The 20,293-nt window shown below is 38.4% G+C and overlaps 2 protein-coding genes across 2 annotated transcripts; one reads left to right on the top strand and one right to left on the bottom strand.

The window, feature by feature from the left end:
- Nucleotides 1–601: 601 nt before the first annotated feature.
- Nucleotides 602–1,788, bottom strand: LOC141595290 (uncharacterized). The gene is made up of 2 exons (XM_074415256.1): nucleotides 1,131–1,788; nucleotides 602–921 (listed from the first exon to the last, which is right to left on the bottom strand). Exons 1-2 carry the CDS (start codon nucleotides 1,786–1,788, stop codon nucleotides 602–604), a joined length of 978 nt encoding a protein of 325 aa, XP_074271357.1.
- Nucleotides 1,789–9,176: 7,388 nt separating this feature from the next.
- On the top strand, nucleotides 9,177–9,728 carry LOC141595289 (uncharacterized). Its single transcript, XM_074415255.1, has one exon. It carries the CDS (start codon nucleotides 9,177–9,179, stop codon nucleotides 9,726–9,728), a length of 552 nt encoding a protein of 183 aa, XP_074271356.1.
- Nucleotides 9,729–20,293: the final 10,565 nt, after the last annotated feature.

The raw sequence follows: 20,293 nt of genomic DNA, 5'->3' as shown, positions 1-20,293 counted from the left end.
TTCCTGCATAACTGAGCTTCCTAGCTCCAATCCCTCTAATTTTAGTAGTAATCCTATCCAACAGAATATTGCAGTCCTGCCTTGTAAGTCTACCAGGCTGGATTGGAATACCCAGGTATCTAAGGGGTAGCTGTCCCTCTTTAAACCCAGAAATTTGAACAATGTCAGCTCTAACCTCATCAGAAACTCCATTAAAGATAACCTCAGACTTACTAGCATTCACTCTTAACCCTGATCCAGCTGAAAAAGTAGAGATAGCCCTTAACATCAGCATCATGGACCTCACATCTCCTTTACGGAATAACATTAAATCATCTGCAAATAACAAATGGTTCAATTTCAACCCAGCACAAAGAGGATGATACCTAAAGTACCACTGTTGAGTAGCATAGTCCAGAATCCTAGTCAGGTACTCCATAAATATGGTGAATATAAGAGGAGACAAAGGATCACCTTGCCTCAAGCCCCTTTTCCCATGAAAGTAACCAAACTGAATACCATTCAAGTTCAAAGTAAAAGAAGTAGAGGTGATACAACTCATAAGTAAGCCCTTAAACTTCTCAGGAAAATTCAAAGCACTCAACATTTGTTCAACAAATCCTCACTCAATAGTATCATAGGCTTTCTGTAGGTCCAATTTAAACATACTTCTAGCAGACACAGTCCTTCTTGAATAATATCTCACCAAATCTTGACAAATAAGAATGTTTTCCAGAATACTACGACCCTTGACAAAAGCCCCCTGATTCCTGCTAATAATGTCAGGCAATACCAATGCCAATCTATTACAAAGAAGCTTGGAAATCGTCTTATAAATGACATTACAACACGAGATGGGCCTGAAGTGAGTGACATTTGTGGGTCTTTCCATCTTGGGAATTAGAGTGATCACAGTAGAATTAATCTGACTGAGTAATTTACCTGAGTCAAAAAAATTCATAATAGCTCCTCCTATCTCACATCCAACAATGTCCCACGCATCCTTGAAAAAACCGACTAGTATAACCGTCGGGGGACCAGGAGATTTATCCTTAGGAATACCGAATAAGCAACTTCTAATCTCCTCAAGAGTAACAGAGCTTAGCCAGCAAGTCCCAAGTTCATCAAGACAAAGAACTTCCCCTTCTTACCACTCGACATTGACATCGTAGTCTTAGTATTCTGACCTAAAAGCTCCTCATAGTAATCAAGGAAGGCTTGCTGAATCTTACTCCCTTCAGTACAAAGGACCCCCTCTTTTGCCTCAATTTGCATAACTTTATTTAACATAACTCTTTTCTTGATAGCATGGTGGAAATAGGCAGTGTTGATATCTCCTGCAATGGACCATTGAACCTTGGCTTTTTGAGCCAGGAAACTATCCCTAGCCTCAATCAAAGCCCTCACCTCCTGGGAGAGGTTATACTCTTTTTGAATGAGCTCCATATCCCCAGGTTGCTCCACTAACTTCCTCTGAATATCTTCTAACAGTGCACTAGCAATGATAGTACTATTCTCCACATCAGAAAAACAAGTCTTATTCAGCAACTTAAAAACAGGCTTCAAAGCTTTGAGCTTCTTAATCACCTTAAACATTTTAGTGCCAGTATAGTTAGTCTTCCACACACCAGATACACACTCTTTAAACTCCTCAGAAGTACCCCACATAATGAAATATTTAAAACTCTTTTTGCCACCAAAGTCAGCCTGCCTATCAACCAAAGTACAAGGACAATGGTCAAATAAGCCTTCAGGATGGAAATGAGCCAAATAATCACCAAAACTCTCTACCCATTCCTGATTGCCCATAATTCTGCTCAAGCCTACTATAAACTCTACTTCCAAAGATCCTGTTTATTAGACCAAGTGAACAAGGCTCCAGTTGCGAGATATCCTCCATCCCACGATGGACACACAATCTTGAACTGCTCCATCTCAGCCTCAGTAGTATTACCTCCCAGACGTTCAACAGGAGAAAGGACAGTATTAAAATCCCCAGTCCACAGCCAAGGTAAAGAACAACTCTCAGACTCCTGCTTTAAGAAACTCCAAAGTTCTTTCCTCTCATTTAATCCATTAAAAGCATAAATCATTGTTAACAAAAACTTCTTATTATCAGTTCTAGATTGAACCAACATATGAATAAACTGAGCACCATAAGCTAAGAAGTTCACATCAAAACAAAGAGGATTCCATAATACCCAAATTCTTCCTCCTTTATGCCAACTACAATTAGTAGAAACACTCCACCCATCACACAAGGACGAAGTCTTATTAAGAAGAACACTAGGTTTTAATTTAGTCTCTAGCAGCCCAAACAATCCTACACCATTATTATGCATAAACCACTTCACAACTTTCTGTTTATTCAGGTCATTAAGACCCCGGACATTCCAAAATCCTAAACTATGCATTAGATTTATTGGAAGGGGGGTCAGGTCAATCTTGCACTAACTGATTACATTATTTAGTATATTAGTCTAGTATATTAACCATATTATCTTCTCCTTATTTCATGTATTTAGTTGCCACAATTGTAGGATATTGTTGATAGTTTCACACTTGAATTGTACCTATCACTACTACAGATACAGGCTATAACAACGGTTAAAAACCGTTGTTATATAAAAAAGCGGACGTTGTTAAAGCGTCCGTTGTAAAAGGTTTTAACAACGGTTGGTTTTCTTAAGGAAAACGTTGTTAAAACTATTAACAACGGTTTTAAGTATAAAAACCCGTTGTGGAAAGTGTGACTCAATTTTGAGGGGAAAGTTATAACAACGGTTGTAATATAGAAAACCGTTGTTATAACTAAAGACAACGGTTTTTTAATAAATAACCGTTGTTGTTTATTCTTAAAAAATAAAAAAAAATTAAATTAAATATTACTAGATGCATGCATAATTACGGCCCGTTATAATTCCGATGCATGCATTATTACTGCCATCACTGTGCATATGAACGGACAATATGGAATGAGAAGGATTAGTAATAATATTTGAAGCAGCATTGAGAGATATGATGATGATTATGGCACAACTTCCTAACATATATATTAATTAAAAAACAACTCAACCCACACATTGCTTAGTATAAATACATGCATTATCTCAACTAACATTTCCATTATCTCACTATATACATCTCCAAACCCTAACTGCTAAAACAAACTCCAAATAAATTAACCCTACTTAATCTTTCAAAACAAACTCCAAACTCCAACAAAATGAATGATATCATCCTTAAGACTCTTACTATGATCGAGAACAACAACAGTTTCATCCGCCGGTTGCTCCACATTGAAGAAAGTTTCAGGAGCTACCTTGCGGATGCTCGATCCATTCTGAAGGACGCCAAAGAAGATGGCTTGACGGAGCAAAGATTGCGGCTATTTGACGATATAGCAACTGCTGAACGGAACCTCCAAATAGCCAAGGAAGAGAGGACGGATATCATAGAGGAGAATAAGACCCTCTATGAAAATATAAGAATTGCCTTTTTATTAATGTAATTTTTTTTTGAGAAAATTGTTGATTACAGCCTTTTAAAAATCACTTTTTGAAAATTACAGCCTTGTAAAATTTTTTTTGAAAATTACATCCAAAATATTAATTTTCTTCTAAAATTGCACCAACTTGAGGTTTTCGGTGAATTTTGATGATGTTTTTATGATGTTTGGGGTGATTAATTGGTTTGTGTTAAGGAGAGGTAAGAAATCTGGGTAAGTAGGCTCTCAAATAATAAAGGGTACATCATAAAAACATCATCAAAATTCACCAAAAACCTCAAGTTGGTGCAATTTTAGAAGAAAAGTAATATTTTGGATGTAATTTTCAAAAAAATTTTATAAGGCTCAGTAATTTTCAAAAAGTGATTTTTAAAAGGTGTAATCAACAATTTTCTCTTTTTTTTTTTTTTTTTTTTTTATATTATATATTTATATATATATATATATATATATATATATATATATATATATATATATATATATATATAAATTATGTTTATCATGCATTCCTCTCTATCATCTTGCTTCATCTTTGTTAATTAAGCGAATAATGACGATGAAAGACGAATTAAGCGAATAATACTTAAAGAAATAACATAATGGTCGATAAAAACTAACACATACACATGCAAATGAAATAATTAGAAAAAGAAAATAATGACGATGAAAGACGATGAAACCAACAAAGGCGAGATTTACCTGATAATTAGACGATGAAATCAACAAAGGATGGCGAGAAGATAAAGAGACGATGAGAAAGAGAGAAAGAGACGATGAGAAAGAGACGATGAGAAAGTGTGTTTTGTGTTTGTGTTTGTGTTTGTGTTTGTCTGCTGGGTTTGTGTTTGTGTATTAAGGTTTGTGTTTTGTGGCTGTAGCAGACTTGTGTTTGTGTGGTTTATAGTATGGAAGGTATTGACAACGGTTATAAAGAACAACCGTTGTCAAATAAGTTTTAACAACGGTTGTAAATCAACAACCGTTGTCAAATAAGTTTTAACAACGGGTTCCAAAAGTAACCGTTGTGATTACTTTTCACTAACTTTGCGTCAATTTTGAGCCAAATTATTAACAACGGTTGTGCATGTGTAACCCGTTGTTAAAACTTATAACAACGGTTTTTATAACCATACCCGTTGTAATTCATTTCAGTAAAATTCGCGCCATACATTCTACAACGTCTATTGTGATTTTCGTGAATAATCGTTGTTGAAGAGGCGTTGTAGTTGCCTGGATTTGTAGTAGTGTATATAATGATGTAATTACCATTTGCTAAATATACAAAAACCTTTATATTCCACTATCTTATATAACTGTCCCATTTGCCATTTCCGTCTATTCACTTAACTGTCCCATTTACCTTATTTGGGCAGGTTTAATGACTTTGCTACCCTTGGCTCTTTTCTTTATTTACGACCCCAACCACCCCTAACCCATCCTATTAGTAAACTTTTCATTATTTAACTCTTTTATATTCTTACCCATATACAATACTTTTCATTATTTAACTTCATTCATTAATTTTCGTGCCATTATCCAAATGAGACAGTTATTCCGAATAGGAGGGAGTAATATATTCTATCCTTTCTAATTAGTTATTTATATTTATTAAAACATCTTTTATAAAGAATATAAAAGATAAATAAATGAATGAAATTGTCGTGAGAGAGTAAATAATTTATACTCCATTACTTAAAAATACAATTTTATTACCCTTTGAATTGTAATGAAGAGTGAAGTTTCAAATTTCAATCGAACCAGTAGGTGGATTATACATCTGATGTATTACCACCAATTCAATAGTTTTCGAGCATTTTAATAAAAAATTTGAGTTTTGTTTTAAAAATTATGAGTTTTACTATAAAGTTTCTGAGTTTATTCACTTAAACATTAAACTCTAAAAAATTACAATAAAACTCAAAAGTATTACATATAAATTTAGTAAAATTTGAGTTTTGAAGCAAAAAAAATTATAATCTAACTTATAAATTTTAATAAGCTCAAAAAAAATATACATATGCTCAAAACCAAATAAAGTTTGAGGTAATAAGCTCAAAAGATATACATATATGCTCAAAAACAAAAAAAGTTGGTGGTAGTACATCCGATGTATGTTCCTTTTTCTCCAATCGAACAATAACAAAAAAGCGTGTTACGTGAAAATAAAAAGTTTCAATCATACAATTTTATTTTTTCTTAAAAAAATAAAAATATGAAGAATAATAGAGATATGCATCTAGAAATGAATAAAGAGACATGATCTCTGCAAGAAGAACAAGTTCGATAAGATAAAAATAAATAAAAAATAAAGGATAGATCCAAGCAGATCCTGTTGTTGGGTGGTGGCTTGTTTTAATTTTATTGAGGGAACTTTGCTAACATTATCACACTTGCATTGCAGCAGCAGCACCCTTATCTTTGGACCCCCACATAACTTGTGATATCACTAAATTATTAGTATATCATAATAGTCCAACCAACTACATACATACCAATTAGTATTCTCTCCATTTTTTCATAAAAGAAATGGAGGGTCCATTTCTTATCAAGGGTTAAGATTTCATCTCACGGCGATCTAACGGTTCATATTTTCAATCGATAAATAAAGGAAAAAATGCAATACAAAGAGAGGTGTAGTATTATATTATAATGTGAGAGGAAATGGACAAGAAATGGAGAGAAGGAAATGAAGAGGATCTTTGCTCCATACATACTACCTCCAATCCAATCCAAACTACCCATTTGCTTTTGGGTGGTCTTCGAGGCGACACTTTGAGCGCGTTTTTCTTCCTTGGTATATAATTTTTTTTTTTGCTAAAAATATAATTTATGAAAGATATTTTCATAATACAACAATCACTAATTAGAGTACTAATTTGACTAAATAAGAGATAAAATGTGAGCTAAAAAACGAGTAAAATAGAGTGCTATTAAATCTCCTCACACTTATCTCTTACTCGTCCTCGAGTAAGTTCACAAACTATACTAATGACCCTTAATGTAAAAATAAGCAAATAGCAAAACTACTTTATTATAAAATCTGAACCGGGATTACACTCGTAGCCTTTTCAACTCACAATTTGACACTCATGAGGTAGAGTGCCATATTGCAAGGCAAGTGTGGTCTTGCTACAAAATTGTGAAATAACCAACATTAAGCACGATAAAAATCAAATTGGTCATTTCTAATCAAAATACATCACCTCCGTCACAAGGCAACCAAGACCCATTCAAAAGTCACTATTCTAAGATCCAATTTAAGCATAAAGGATGACAACCAAAAACTCAAAAACATACAAAAGTACAAAACATCAAGTTGTGCCTCTAGGGTTTCCTGTGAGGAGTTCCGTCTAATTCTCGTCGTTAGTTCCTCCTCCTCTTCAAGGCCTCATCTACGTTAGTTTCCCTATCGTAGGCGACGGTTTTGTCTTTCTTCTTTCTTTCTCTTTTCTCTCTCCTGTTGTGTTTCGGTTTTTCATTCCTTTTGTTGCCCTAATGGCGAGTTCGAGCGAAGTAGGGCGAAGGGAAGGAAAACAACCTCTGTTTGAAGACGATGAAGACGGGGATGCAGGCTTTGTTTGGGATGTGGGTGATGACGTGCGAGAGATACAAAGGTCTGAGTTGATGCTGGTGGGACGTCTGTGGACTTCGAAATCGATTAATGTGCGAGCAGCGATTGACACAATGATCAAGCTTTGGAACCCTAAAGGTACAATTCTAGGTAATGTTATTGATGCAAAGGATCAAATTTTTGCTTTTCGTTTTACTGATGAACGAGACAGGATTAGAGTTGTCGAAGGCTAGCCTTGGCACTTCGATAAGTTTATGTGGTGTTTTGGGGATCCGTGTACTACGGGTAAATTAACTGATACGCCTCTTTTCCTAGTTCCACTTTGGGTTCATATGTAAATTATATCGTTCAAAGTTTTATACTTTTCAAAGTTTGACCTTCAAAAAGCAAGTGGGTAGTTTGAATTGGATTGGAGGGAGTATTATTTAGTTTACATTATTTACTCACCAAATTAATTTATCATGAAAACAAAAAAAGAGTTCGGGAACCATCCTACCATTTGGTATAAAATTCCAGTATTCTAAACTTTTATATAGTTACTTTGCAATTGTTAATACACGATTATTGGTAAACAAAAATAAATGAATTTACGATTATTAAAAAAATTAAAAGCAACTTAAAATGAGAATAAAATGTAATGATCCTCACCCATGGGTTGATTTATTTACTAGAAAAGAAAGTGTAAACTATTGATTGATACATTTTAGCATGCTCTGATTTTGCTTGTAAAGTGGAAAATATGTTTCATAGTGACAGAAATTAGAATCGATTGCCACTTTAAAGATATTTTATAGTTTTTGAAAAATATAAGAGACACTTTGATTTCTCCTTTTTAAGTTTTGTTAGGTTATTTACATTTTTGTTTAAGTTTGTTTTCTTCATTTTAAAATTTTCCCAGGCCAACCCATACGACAAATGGTTCCATATTTATTTCTGCACTTCGTTATGACGGAGCTATACCAAATAGAATGGAGGGAGTATGATTAGGTCATAATTCGGTGTCAAGGTTAAGATGAAAGAAGTGACGGAATCATAACATGTAGCTACGGCGGAAATTTTCAAAGTGCAAGCTAATAGCGAAAAAAGGTATTGTACAATAGGGTAAAAATTATAAGTCGAATTTTTCATAGTTTAAAAGTTAATTTGACTGCAAATCTCTTAGTTCCATAAACTAATACTCTTTGTTCTATCAATTTTTTACATTTATTTTTGGTACGGATATCCAAGAATAAAGCATGTGAATGTTCTACATTGCTTGGATAAAAGAGATTGTGCTACTTGGTTACTCTTCTCAATGCCGGTTGGTTCTGGGATGAACGTTCATTGTGTTTGTCAAGTAGCATGTCTCTCTTCCGTTTGAGTAAAGTCTGTTGGAAATGATGCCTTATAAAAGGCAATATAAAGCATTTGATTCTTGTGTTTTGTCCCACATCGGTGGAAAACACAACTCTTCTCATCTTTATATTAGTCCCTCCACTTGATTGGTTAACTGAGTGGACCAAAGGGGCTTTTGTTGTGAGACTTGGGCTTGTGGGTTTGGGTCCAAACATACACACGCGCGCGCGCCGGCTTGGTCCGGCTCGGGCTCGGGTAGTGCACCTGTGGTGCGGGCCAAAGGCCCCCTTTTACCCTTTTTATTCTTGTGTGTATTTGGGTTGTCCAAGTGCAGTGTATGTGTATGTGTGTAACAGTTAGCTAATGATTGTTCGTGGGAGAGAGTCTTGCTCCCATTTACTCGGGTTGTTGGTTGCGTTTTAGGGCCACGTTTTTGGCTCCTCTAACAGCTCCTATTTACTATAAATAGAGTCTCAACTCAACACACACACATTCACTCTATTCTCTCAATGTTTCCTCTCTTCTAAAACGTTTCTGGGTACTGTTCTTATATTCGTTCCAAAGCTTCCAGCCTTGAGTGGGCAAGTCTGGGTGCTGCAGTGTCAAACCTTGGGGAACTACCGGCGCCTGCTGATCGCCACCACGGTCGTGCCGACATAGTTTTCAAGGCAGAGGCCTTCATACCTCGTCGCTGCAAATCGGTTCCTTTTCTGTTCTTATTCTTTCATTGTTATTGCACTATCTCAGATAACAATTTGAAAACTATTTACTATTGTTGTAAAAATGTCGTCTGTTATGTCCAAAACTCTTCCTGATTTGACTAAGCTTGAAAAACTAGACGATCATAACTATAAACGCTGGTCACAGAAACTGCTAATGTTGTTTGAACAACTAGAAATTGATTATGTGTTGTTTAGTGATCCGCTTGCTCCTGTTAAAGAGGCTGCTGCTGCTGTGTCTGTAGAGGACACTCCCCCTGTTATTTCTGTTGTTAAGTCAAACGAAGACACTATTAATAAATTTGATAAGGACAATAAGACTGTTAGATGCCAGCTTCTAAACAACATGACTGACACCCTTTTTGACCTTTTTATGGTTCATAAGTCTTCCAAACTGATATGGGAGTCCTTAGAGGCCAAATATGGGGCGGATGATGCAGGGAAAAAGAAATATGTTGTGGGTAAGTGGCTGGAATTTCAGATGGCCGACGAAAAACCTATTATGGAACAAGTGCATGTCTATGAGAATTTATGTGCTGATGTTGTTAATGAGGGTATGAAATTAGATGACATTTTCGTGGCTAATGTACTACTAGAGAAATTTCCTCCCTCCTAGTTTGACTATAGAAACCACCTTAAGCATAAGAAAAAAGACATGTCTCTCCAAGAACTAGTAGGACACATGAGGACCGAAGAGGCAAATCGCCTTAAAGACAAACCTGTTAGTCTATCTTCGAATGCTGTTGTTGCTGCTGTTAAAGCTAATTTGGTTGAGTCTGGTGGGCCGTCCAATTTTGAGAAGTTCAAGGTTAAGGGTAAGACCAAGGTTGGTCAGGGTAAGAATCAGGGTCCTGCTAAGAAGAATGGTCCAGGGAAGCATACCAACCCAGTTGCTAAGATTCAGAAACCAAAGGGTCCTATTGTTTGCTTTGTCTGTGGGAAAACTGGTCACAAAGCCTACCAGTGCACTGAAAAGAAAACTCCTGAAGCCTATGTTCCTGTGACTGATGATATCATTGCTGCTGTGGTTGTGGAAGCAAATCTGGTAGGTAATGTTGCTGAATGGGTCTTGGATACTGGCGCTTACAGACATCTCTGTGCTGATAAGGGATTATTTGATGAGTTCGAGGAGGTAGCTGATGGGGAATGTGTCTACATGGGTAATTCTTCATCTGCAATGATCACAGGCAAAGGCAAGATCTTTCTCAAACTCACCTCAGGGAAAACACTTGCTCTCACTAATGTTTTATTTGTATCCTCATTGCGTCGAAACCTCGTGTCTGGTGCCTTATTGAACAAAGCTGGTCTGAAACTTGTTTTTGAGGCTGACAAGTTTGTAATGTCTCGTAATGGGGAATTTGTGGGCAAGGGTTATCTTTCTGGTGGTCTTTTTATATTTAACACTGATTCAGTTTTTAATAATATTGCATCTAGTTCTGCTTATATCGCTGAGTCTATTGATGTTTAGCATGGTAGATTAGGTCATTTGAATGTTGACTATATTAAAAAACTTAGAACTATGAGTTTAATTCCAACTTTATCGAGTCAAGAATTCTCTAAATGTGCTAGCTGTGTTGAGGCTAAATTCACAAAGAAACCTAGTAAACCAGTTACAACTAGGAATACGAGTCTTCTTGAGTTAATTCACACCGACCTAGCTGACTTCAAAAATGTTGCAAGCAGAGGTGGAAAGAATTATTATGTCACCTTTATAGACGACTGTTCAAGGTACACCCGAGTATTTTTGCTTAAGACTAAAGATGAAGCAGAACAATCGTTTATAAACTTTAAAAATGAAGTCGAAAATCAACTCGTCAGAAAAATCAAAAGGGTAAGGTCTGATAGAGGTGGCGAGTATATGTCTAGTTATCTAGCCGACTTTTGTGCTGCTAATGGTTTAATACATGAGACTAGTCCACCTTACTTACCTCAGTCTAACGGTGTAGCTGAACGTAAAAATAGAACCTTAAAAGAGATGATGAATTCTACGCTTTTAAGTTCTGGCCTGTCTGACGATATGTGGGGGGAAGCAATACTTTCTGCTTGTCACATTCTTAATCGTGTACCTCATAAGAAAATTGACAAGACACCCTACGAGATTTGGAAGGGCTATCCTTCTAACCTGAGTTACCTTAGGGTATGGGGGTGTTTGGTTAAAGTGGGTTTATCTGACTTTAGAAGACCTACCGTTGGACCAAAGACCTATGATTGTGTTTTTATAGGTTATGCTCAAAATAGTTCTGCTTATAGATTCATGTCTTTGAGTGATCGTTCTATATTTGAGGCTAGAGATGCTGTGTTTTTTGAGCATGTTTTTCCATCACAGAAGAATGTTGATTCACCTACTAGTTTACCTGTTACATCTAATGATATCTCTTCACATGCTAGTAATAGCACTTCTATTAATCATATTGTTGAACCTAGAAGGACTAAGAGACCTAGATGTCCAAAGAACTTTGGAGCTAATTTTGTTTCAACTTTGCTGTCCGAACATGGATACACTGTTTGTGCTAGTGATGAATTTGTTTCAGCTTTTTTAAGAGAAGATGACCCAAAAACGTATAGTGAGGCAATGAAATCCATTCATGCTAACTTTTGGAAAGGTGCTATTAAATGTGAACTTAATTCTATTGTGTCTAACCAGACTTGGGAGTTGACTGAATTACCTAAAGGTAGTAAACCCATTACGAGTAAATGGATCTTTAAAAAAAAAATGAGACCTGACGGTACAATAGAAATGTTCAAAGCTAGACTTGTGGTTATAGGTTTTACACAAAAGAAAGATATTGATTATTTTGATACTTATTCACCTGTGACCAAAATTTCGACTATTAGAACTCTTGTCACCTTAGTTGCTATTCATAACCTTTTTATACATCAAATGGATGTCAAAACTGCCGTTTTGAATGGTGAGCTAAGGGAAGAGATTTATATGTTGCAACCTGAAGGTTTGTGGTAAAGGGTCAAGAGAATAAGGTGTGTAAACTGAATAAATCACTATATGGTCTAAAACAAGCACCTAAACAGTGGTATGCGAAATTTAACAACACTTTGGTAAGTAATGGCTATATGATAAACAATTCTGATTCATGTGTTTATTCAAAAGTAATAGAATCTGATTTTGTGCTTATATGCTTTTATGTTGATGACATGTTAATAATTGGTAATAATTTGGAGGTAATAATTAAAACCAAAGAATTTTTGTCATCACAATTTGAGATGAAGGACTTAGGAGAAGCTGATGTAATCCTAGGAGTTAAGGTTATTCGAAACTCTAAAGGAATTTCTTTAAGTCAATCTCATTATTTGGAAAAAGTGTTGAAAAAGTTTAGCTGCTTTGATGATGTGCCTGCTAGGACACCCTACGATGCTAGTATACATTTATGTAAAAACTTGGGTAAAAGTGTATCTCAAGAAGAGTATGCTAAAATCCTAGGTAGTGTGATGTTTCTTATGAACTGCACTCGACCAGATATTGCATATGCGGTTAGTAGACTGAGTCGTTATACACATAACCCTAGTAGTGAACATTGAAATGCTCTTCGTCGTTTACTAAAGTACCTAAAAGGAACATCTGATTTATGTTTGCATTATAGTAAATTTCCTGCTGTGTTAGAAGGATATTGTGATGCAAATTGGGTTTTAGGTAACGATGAGATCTGTTCTACTAGTGGTTATGTCTTCACCATGGGTGGAGGTGCTATATCGTGGAAGTTTACTAAACAGACTTTTATTGCACGCTCTACCATGGAGTCGGAGTTCATAGCTCTTGAGTTGGCAAGATAAGAGGCTGATTGGTTGAAAAACCTATTGGCAGATATACCAGTGTGGGAAGGTCGGCAAACACCGGTCTCCTTACATTGTGACTCACAAGCAGCTATTGGTGCTGCTAAGAATAGTGTCTATAATGCGAAGAAACGACACATTCGAATTAGGCACGCTAGAGTTAAACAACTCCTTGACAATGGAGTTATCGCTTTGGACTATGTGTAGTCCGAAAGCAATCTTGCTGATCCCTTTACTAAAAGGTTGACTAGAAGACTAGTCGTTGAAACGTCGAGGGGAATGGGGCTTAAGTCCTTAAGTCAAGAGTGACTAAGTCTAAAGTCCACATTCCTATGGCGTTATATGATTCATAGCTTTAAATGGTGGTGCTTTTGCGACGCACTTGATGAATTATACACCAGGTTGGACTTAGGTACTTAATGGCTCGCATGAGAAGTGCTATTGAGAAGCACTTGAGCCACCTACGTAGGTGTAATAATCATAAAACTATGAGAAATCTTGTGAATACACCTATTAGTACCAAGGTAAACGCAAGGCTCTAAAGAGCGCGTTGCACTTTGAAATCGCGGAACGATCAAGATTTGAAGGAATGATATGTGTTGTGGGGGGTATCGACCGAAGCTCAGCTAGGAATTCAAATCGCAAGATATTCTCTCGCTGTAAGTAAGTTGTTTCCTCATTTCACTAAAGTGTCAATTCAAATCGAAAGATATTGATACCTAAGTATCCCTTTGTAACACCCCCATATCCAGAGGAGCCTTAACTAGACCTTCCTTAGCATATAAGGGCGTTACCATCTCGGTTACCCGAGGAAAGTAGTTATCAAACGTCAATAAAAGAACTATTAAGCTTTATTACAAGTGATTCAACCAAAATACAATACAAGGTACAACTCAACGACTACTCGCTATGACCACATATCTCGTGAGGACTCATCCCTGCCCGGACTCCAGCTATCCACAACATCAACACCTGCTAAGACCGACTGCTCACCATAAGGGATCACGGCAGACACATAACAAACAAACAACCAAACAAGCTCAGCACTGAGATAAGACAAGACAATGGCAACTACAATCCACAATACGAACAATGACAACAGTCCCAACCATAATCACAATAATCCAACCAAACTCACATCGATCGTCCACCGGACCAGCCTCGCGAGGGGGACCGCAACCGTTCCCACCTAAGCCCCACTCATCATACGAGCGATAACCCTGTCCCATTAATGTGCACATCCCCTTCCGTGGCGGGTTCCACGAAGGGCGAAACTAGGACGTGAAGCCACTCCCGCAAGTGACCCCACTCAGCCGAGAACGCATCCCGAGAACATCAACAACAACCACAACCATCATGATACAACAATTATAGCATAACCAAACACAACACAACACAATATTCGACACACTAGACCATCTACGTAAACCGAGTAGGCGAACCTACCTTTACGCATCCGCAACCAATCCATGCCGACAAACAAAGTATCCAGCGCACAAGCAAAGCCTATTACCATCATGCAAATATCTATTACTACAAGCAAAACCCTAACTATAGAAACAAAGGCACGGATGATGAATATGACATACCTATTAGGGGGAAACTCAGCAAAAGACCGCTACCCGACTCAAGAGACGCTCTCCTAAGGCTCAAGAATCTTCAAAAGGCATCCATGGAGGTTTTGAGGTGAAGGGAAGGGAAAGGGGCGACTGAAGGATAGGAGGAAAGTGGCGGAAGTGGTTTGCGGATTTAACAAAACGCGATATAAAACCCTCGCTGAAAACGCGGTACTCGATCGAGTACCCAACCTACTCGATCGAGTGGCCCCCTAATCGATCGAGTACCCTAGCTACTCGATCGAGTAGCCTCTACTCTATCGAGTACCACTCTCAACACGCAGCCCAAACAAGTTTTGGCACACTTTCCTAAGACTACTTCCACTCCCAAGGTCGGTCAATGACGGTCAAAGGGTCCCTAAAAGGGCGGGTATTACAGTCTTCCCCCTTAAAAAGAACTTCGTCCCCGAAGTTCACCTCACCCAACTCCCGCTTGAGACACGAGAACAACACCTCACTCATCCTCCCGCTCAACCCACTACTCCCTGGAAACACCATCCCCCCCTCCATGTCATCATCATCACCGTCTATCTTATCTCTAAAGACTTTTACTACCGATATACAGTATCGACTATCAAACTATCGATCAGGACATGTCTCGCATTAATTATCATATGGTACAACTAACGCCACCATGTTACTTGGCGACGTGATTCGAGCACGATTTATCACACTATAACTATTTTTTTTCATGACTGTCTCTTGAAACATACAACCCCTCACTTTAAATAACTAAAGTAATTCGTTATATCTCAGAAATTTTTGTAACTAAAGCAAAACATAATACCAACAACATTGTAAACAAGCAAAGCATTATTCAAAAACAGCCTTTTTATTTCGCGACATTACTCTTCCCCTCTAAAAAGGAACTTCGTCCCCGAAGTTCACCACCCAAATGTCAACGCGTATTGTATCTTAACATTAAAGGAAACCATATTATTTGTTGTGGACATTACTCGCTAACTACATACTCGTTAATTTAGAAATCATACGCAAGTCACCGGAATAACTAGTTACCGTTGACAACACACGTTAAAATGATATGAACAAATATAGGCGGAGTTACAACTCCGATAAGTAGATCGTAATGAGGCGTATGCAATATTAAAGTAACAAGAAAATGATTACCGCTTCACTAATCGTGACAACTATGCTTATAAAAGTTCAACCACAACTTGCAACATATGAATTAACGGTTTAAAGGTGTTACTACGCACTCACAACTGCTTTAAACATTAAACTCGCAAATATAAAACAGTTGAACATTTTTAATTTCCAAAAACCCCCTGTAACAGTGCTACTCGATCGAGTAACTAGCGGTACTCGATCGAGTGCCATGCTACTCGATCGAGTGTCTTGGCTACTCGATCGAGTAGCCCGAGATCAGAATGTCTCCTTTCTTCCTTTCCTGCAGCTACTCGATAGAGTGTGGGGTACTCTGTCGAGTACCTGCAGGTCAAGTACTTTTCATAACCCGTCGTAAACCAACATATGACACATGACTGTCACATAAATTGAGTCGGGATGATGCCCCGACTCTCAATAATCCTGCAAAAGGTTAGTGTAGCAATTCCGGCCTTATGGCCAATCATACAAATCCGACTAAGTTTCAATAATAAAAGGAAATAACTACCAAAATCTAACAACAATATCACCATCTAACATCAACTACTATCAACAAATATAAGGACGAGGAGTATCACTCCTCCCGCTCTTCCTTCTTTGCCGAACATCACCTCATCATCACCTCCACCACCTCCGGCCATGCCCGCACCTGATGAACCCACTCCCGCATCACCTCCTGTTCCTGCTCCCGGTCCCATGTACCATGGGGTCAAGCCACCGTAAGGGAAGGACTGAGGTGCCCCCCATGTCGACTGATCCACCCCGTAGGAATGGAAAACCCCTGTGTAGTCCCCGACTCCGCTCCACCACACCGGATGCGGTCCCTCTATCCCTATCCCCTGCGCGTAGGCCATCTCATGCATGTTCCGAGTGTCAAAGTAGATGACACTCTCTCCGCCGTGTAATCGGATCGCGTCTCCGGGGTGTCGAGGTAAGGGTAGCATGGAAAAGGCTGCTGCTTTCGCTGTGGTGCTACTGTGTGTGACCTAGTCTCCGAGGCCCTCTCTCTCACTCGACGGGGTCCCCTCACCACTCGGGTCTCTCTCGCCACCCGCACTCCCGCATTCTCACCCTTCGTCGGCTCCGGCATCTCCGTGAGAATGGCGCCGTCGATGAGATAGGTCCGTAGGCGGCGACGGGGTACGTCCTCATCTTCCTCCTCCTCATCATCGGAGTCCACCGTCACTACTGTCGGCTCCAAGGGCTCCGTGGGTGGGAGGTGCTCGGGAGCTGGAATTTTCATCCAACTCATCCCATGCACCCTCCATGCTAGGTTGCCGTCGTCACCAAGGTCCTCAACCATTTCAGGTCGAGATAGTATTCACGATCCATGGTAGGCACTCGGGTAGCTAGAGGCACGTACGCCGAAGAAGCCTCAAAGGAGGTTAGCTTTTCACTAACCGAGTGGCAATGGCACCACAACTCAGTGTACGGGAAGAGGAAGAAGCCATCAAGGCGAGAGCAGCACAAACTATAGAAGGAGCATTAAAGACCACTTTCCTGGCCCGCTCCGGGTTGAGGTACGACATCAAGAGTAAGACTTCATGGTTGTTCAATTTACTGATATCCTTACGGTCATAGAGGAGGTTCGAGAGAGAACGGAGAAAGACTCTCAAGGTAATATGCTGAACATCATTAATCAAAGATGTCGCTAGAGGTGGGAGCTTGCTTCCCGGTCAAGCAAGGCATTAGGCGGCAGACGCCGCACTCAGCTGGGATGTCGGTAAAGGAGTCCTTGGGAGGCTTGGCCAACCCAAGGTGAGAGGCAAACAAGTCCATAGTCAACAGGAAACTGGTATTCATCAATCTAAACTCGACAGTCTGACCCGCTGGGTCATAGTTAAAAGAGCTCATGAACTCCAAGGTAAGAAAAGGGTAAGTATGCTTCCTCAGCCTATACAAACCCGTAAAACCCAAGGTCTCGAAAATGTGACGGACATCCGTCTCTATCTCTAACTCCTCCAATACACTGGTGTCTATACACTTTGTAGGTCTCAATTTGCGTTTTTGTAAGGCTACAAAACGCTCCCTTTGCTTAAAGTCAACAAAAACAATCGTAGGGTATTCGGGACTCAAGGGTACCACCGCCCACTTCCTTCCCCTAACTCAGGTGGGTTACCCCTCCCTCGTTTGCTTTGGCATAGCCCAAGGTTCAGTCTCGGCATCTGCTTAAGGCATATGGTCAAACAATTTGTATAAAACATGTAGACATATATTCATACGATTTGAGTTCTATATACTTAGCAAGTTCACTAACTCATCAACTAGTTCCATATTTGAAGCACATAAATCATGCCATTAAACTTAGATGCTCAGCTAGGTACACACATTTCATCAATAGTTCCCTCAATTTTAACATATAGTCTCAGCTTGTAGCTACTTATAAACCGCAATTATGAAAATTTGGCATGTGAACACATATTCTCAGCAATTCGAATATCCTAGCATGCTTCTAAAGGTCGTTTCATTTACATTGCTAATTTCATGTTACTACTTCAAGAGAAAGAATAATTTATGGCATATCATCATCACTTTCATGTTATGTTCAACAACTCAACTAAAATTTGCAGACGGTCTTTACAGCTGTGAAAATTTGGGCATATATTCATCACTCATCGATTCTATTAGCATAATGAAGTTCAACTCATGCTTATATGTCAATTACAACCTCAATTCTTCAATTATAAATCACGAATTTCCACTTAAGGCACTTTTAAGACGGAGTTTTAAGGCAACTTTCTAAGGTAAAATCACCAAAAATCTATTCCCCAACATGATATAAACAATACTTAAGGCTCAATTCTTCCATCTAATCATTGTAAAACAACCAAAAATCGATTTCAATTTTGGAAACCCTAGAAATTTCGGGTTCAAATTTGCAATTTCTAATCTAATTTACAGCAATTAACCACCAACAAACATGGAAAGAAGGCATGTGAATCATGTTTCAACAATTAAAAGCATCAAATTGATCATTATAATCGAAAATTTCAGATTATTACACTATTTTAACACATTCAAAGTAACAAATCACATAAATTAAGAAGAATAACATACCTTGATTGATTAGTAAGGTAAGAAACGAATTAAACAAGAAAATCAACCCCAAGAATCACCACTAACCCAAGAGAAAGAGAGGATTTGAGAGGGAATAAGGGATTTGAGAGTGATTTAGGATGGGTGTGTCGAAATATGGAGGAATAAGGAGAAGAAATAGAAAGATGGAGGGTTTTAAGAAAACCCGTAGGAATTACTGCACAGTAACCTACTCGATCGAGTGCCTGGGGTACTCGATCGAGTACCACCCTACTCGATCGAGTAGGGGCTAAATCGTCGAGTATCTGTAAGAAATTTTCCAAATCCCGACGTTATCGCCTCCTAACTAGATCGAGGGAGGTCTACTCGGTCAAGTAAGCACTCGCACTCGGTCAAGTATAGTTAAGTACTTGGTCATAAGTACGAAATAACTTGAAGATTCCTGCAAAAACAACACCGCGTGTCGATTCCAACTAAGTTCGGAATTCGGCACTCATTGTCAAGTTCGTTCGCGCATTACTATTATTAACAAAGCCTACCATATTGTCAAACAAATGAAGTTCATTTCACGTACACTACACCCATTACTCTACTCGATTTACCTGCTACCGAACCTTCCGTAAACATAATCACGTCATCGTATTACATTTAAGCCTACTTTATATATTACCACTAAATTGAAACTTTTAACTTACCATTCGTTCATTCTTTCATTTGTCATGTAATTGCCTAATTTTATAACAAATGAATCTATCACCTCTCGCATAATGCATACTTTTAAACAACTCATTTGATCATGTCCTACATTCTATCATAAGCAATTCACCTTGCATGAATCAAATATTACGCAGCGGAAAAATTTCGACCATCCTATAAGGTAATAACGCATTACCATACGCTATATCTCGTATTATAACTCACTACCCTATAATTACCATCATGTAAGCTACATAGATTTTCGTCACATATCTCATAACCGTCATATAAGCTCACTACTCATCCAACGAGCTTCAATAAACTTATCAATAATTACCATACTCGGCCCAAACATTACTATCACACCTCTATTAATTCTAACAAAACTTAACCGGAGGTAGCTCCGGCACAATTAACATAATAACACACATAGACACACGGACTCCACATTCCCACCCCATGTGACTGGCTTAAGCGTCATGGGGCCAAGATTTTGAAATGAGGGCGCCTACTCACCCAAAATCTAGCATCAGCCGGGGCTCCTATTACACATACACCAGGTTCATTTTATTAGACTCTCTACGTTCATTATGTTCATTTGTTACAGGTTCCAAAATCGTCGCTCTGATACCACTTTGTAACACCCCCATATCCAGAGGAGCCTTAACTAGACCTTCCTTAGCATATAAGGGCGTTACCATCTCGGTTACCCGAGGAAAGTAGTTATCAAACGTCAATAAAAGAACTATTAAGCTTTATTACAAGTGATTCAACCAAAATACAATACAAGGTACAACTCAACGACTACTCGCTATGACCACCATATCTCGTGAGGACTCATCCCTGCCCGGACTCCAGCTATCCACAACATCAACACCTGCTAAGACCGACTGCTCACTATAAGGGATCACGGCAGACACAT

This window comes from Silene latifolia, chromosome 8, assembly GCF_048544455.1.
Source record: "Silene latifolia isolate original U9 population chromosome 8, ASM4854445v1, whole genome shotgun sequence".
NCBI lineage: Eukaryota > Viridiplantae > Streptophyta > Magnoliopsida > Caryophyllales > Caryophyllaceae > Silene > Silene latifolia.
The sequence above is the reverse complement of the archived record's forward strand: the minus strand, read 5'-3'. Positions and strand labels throughout refer to the sequence as shown.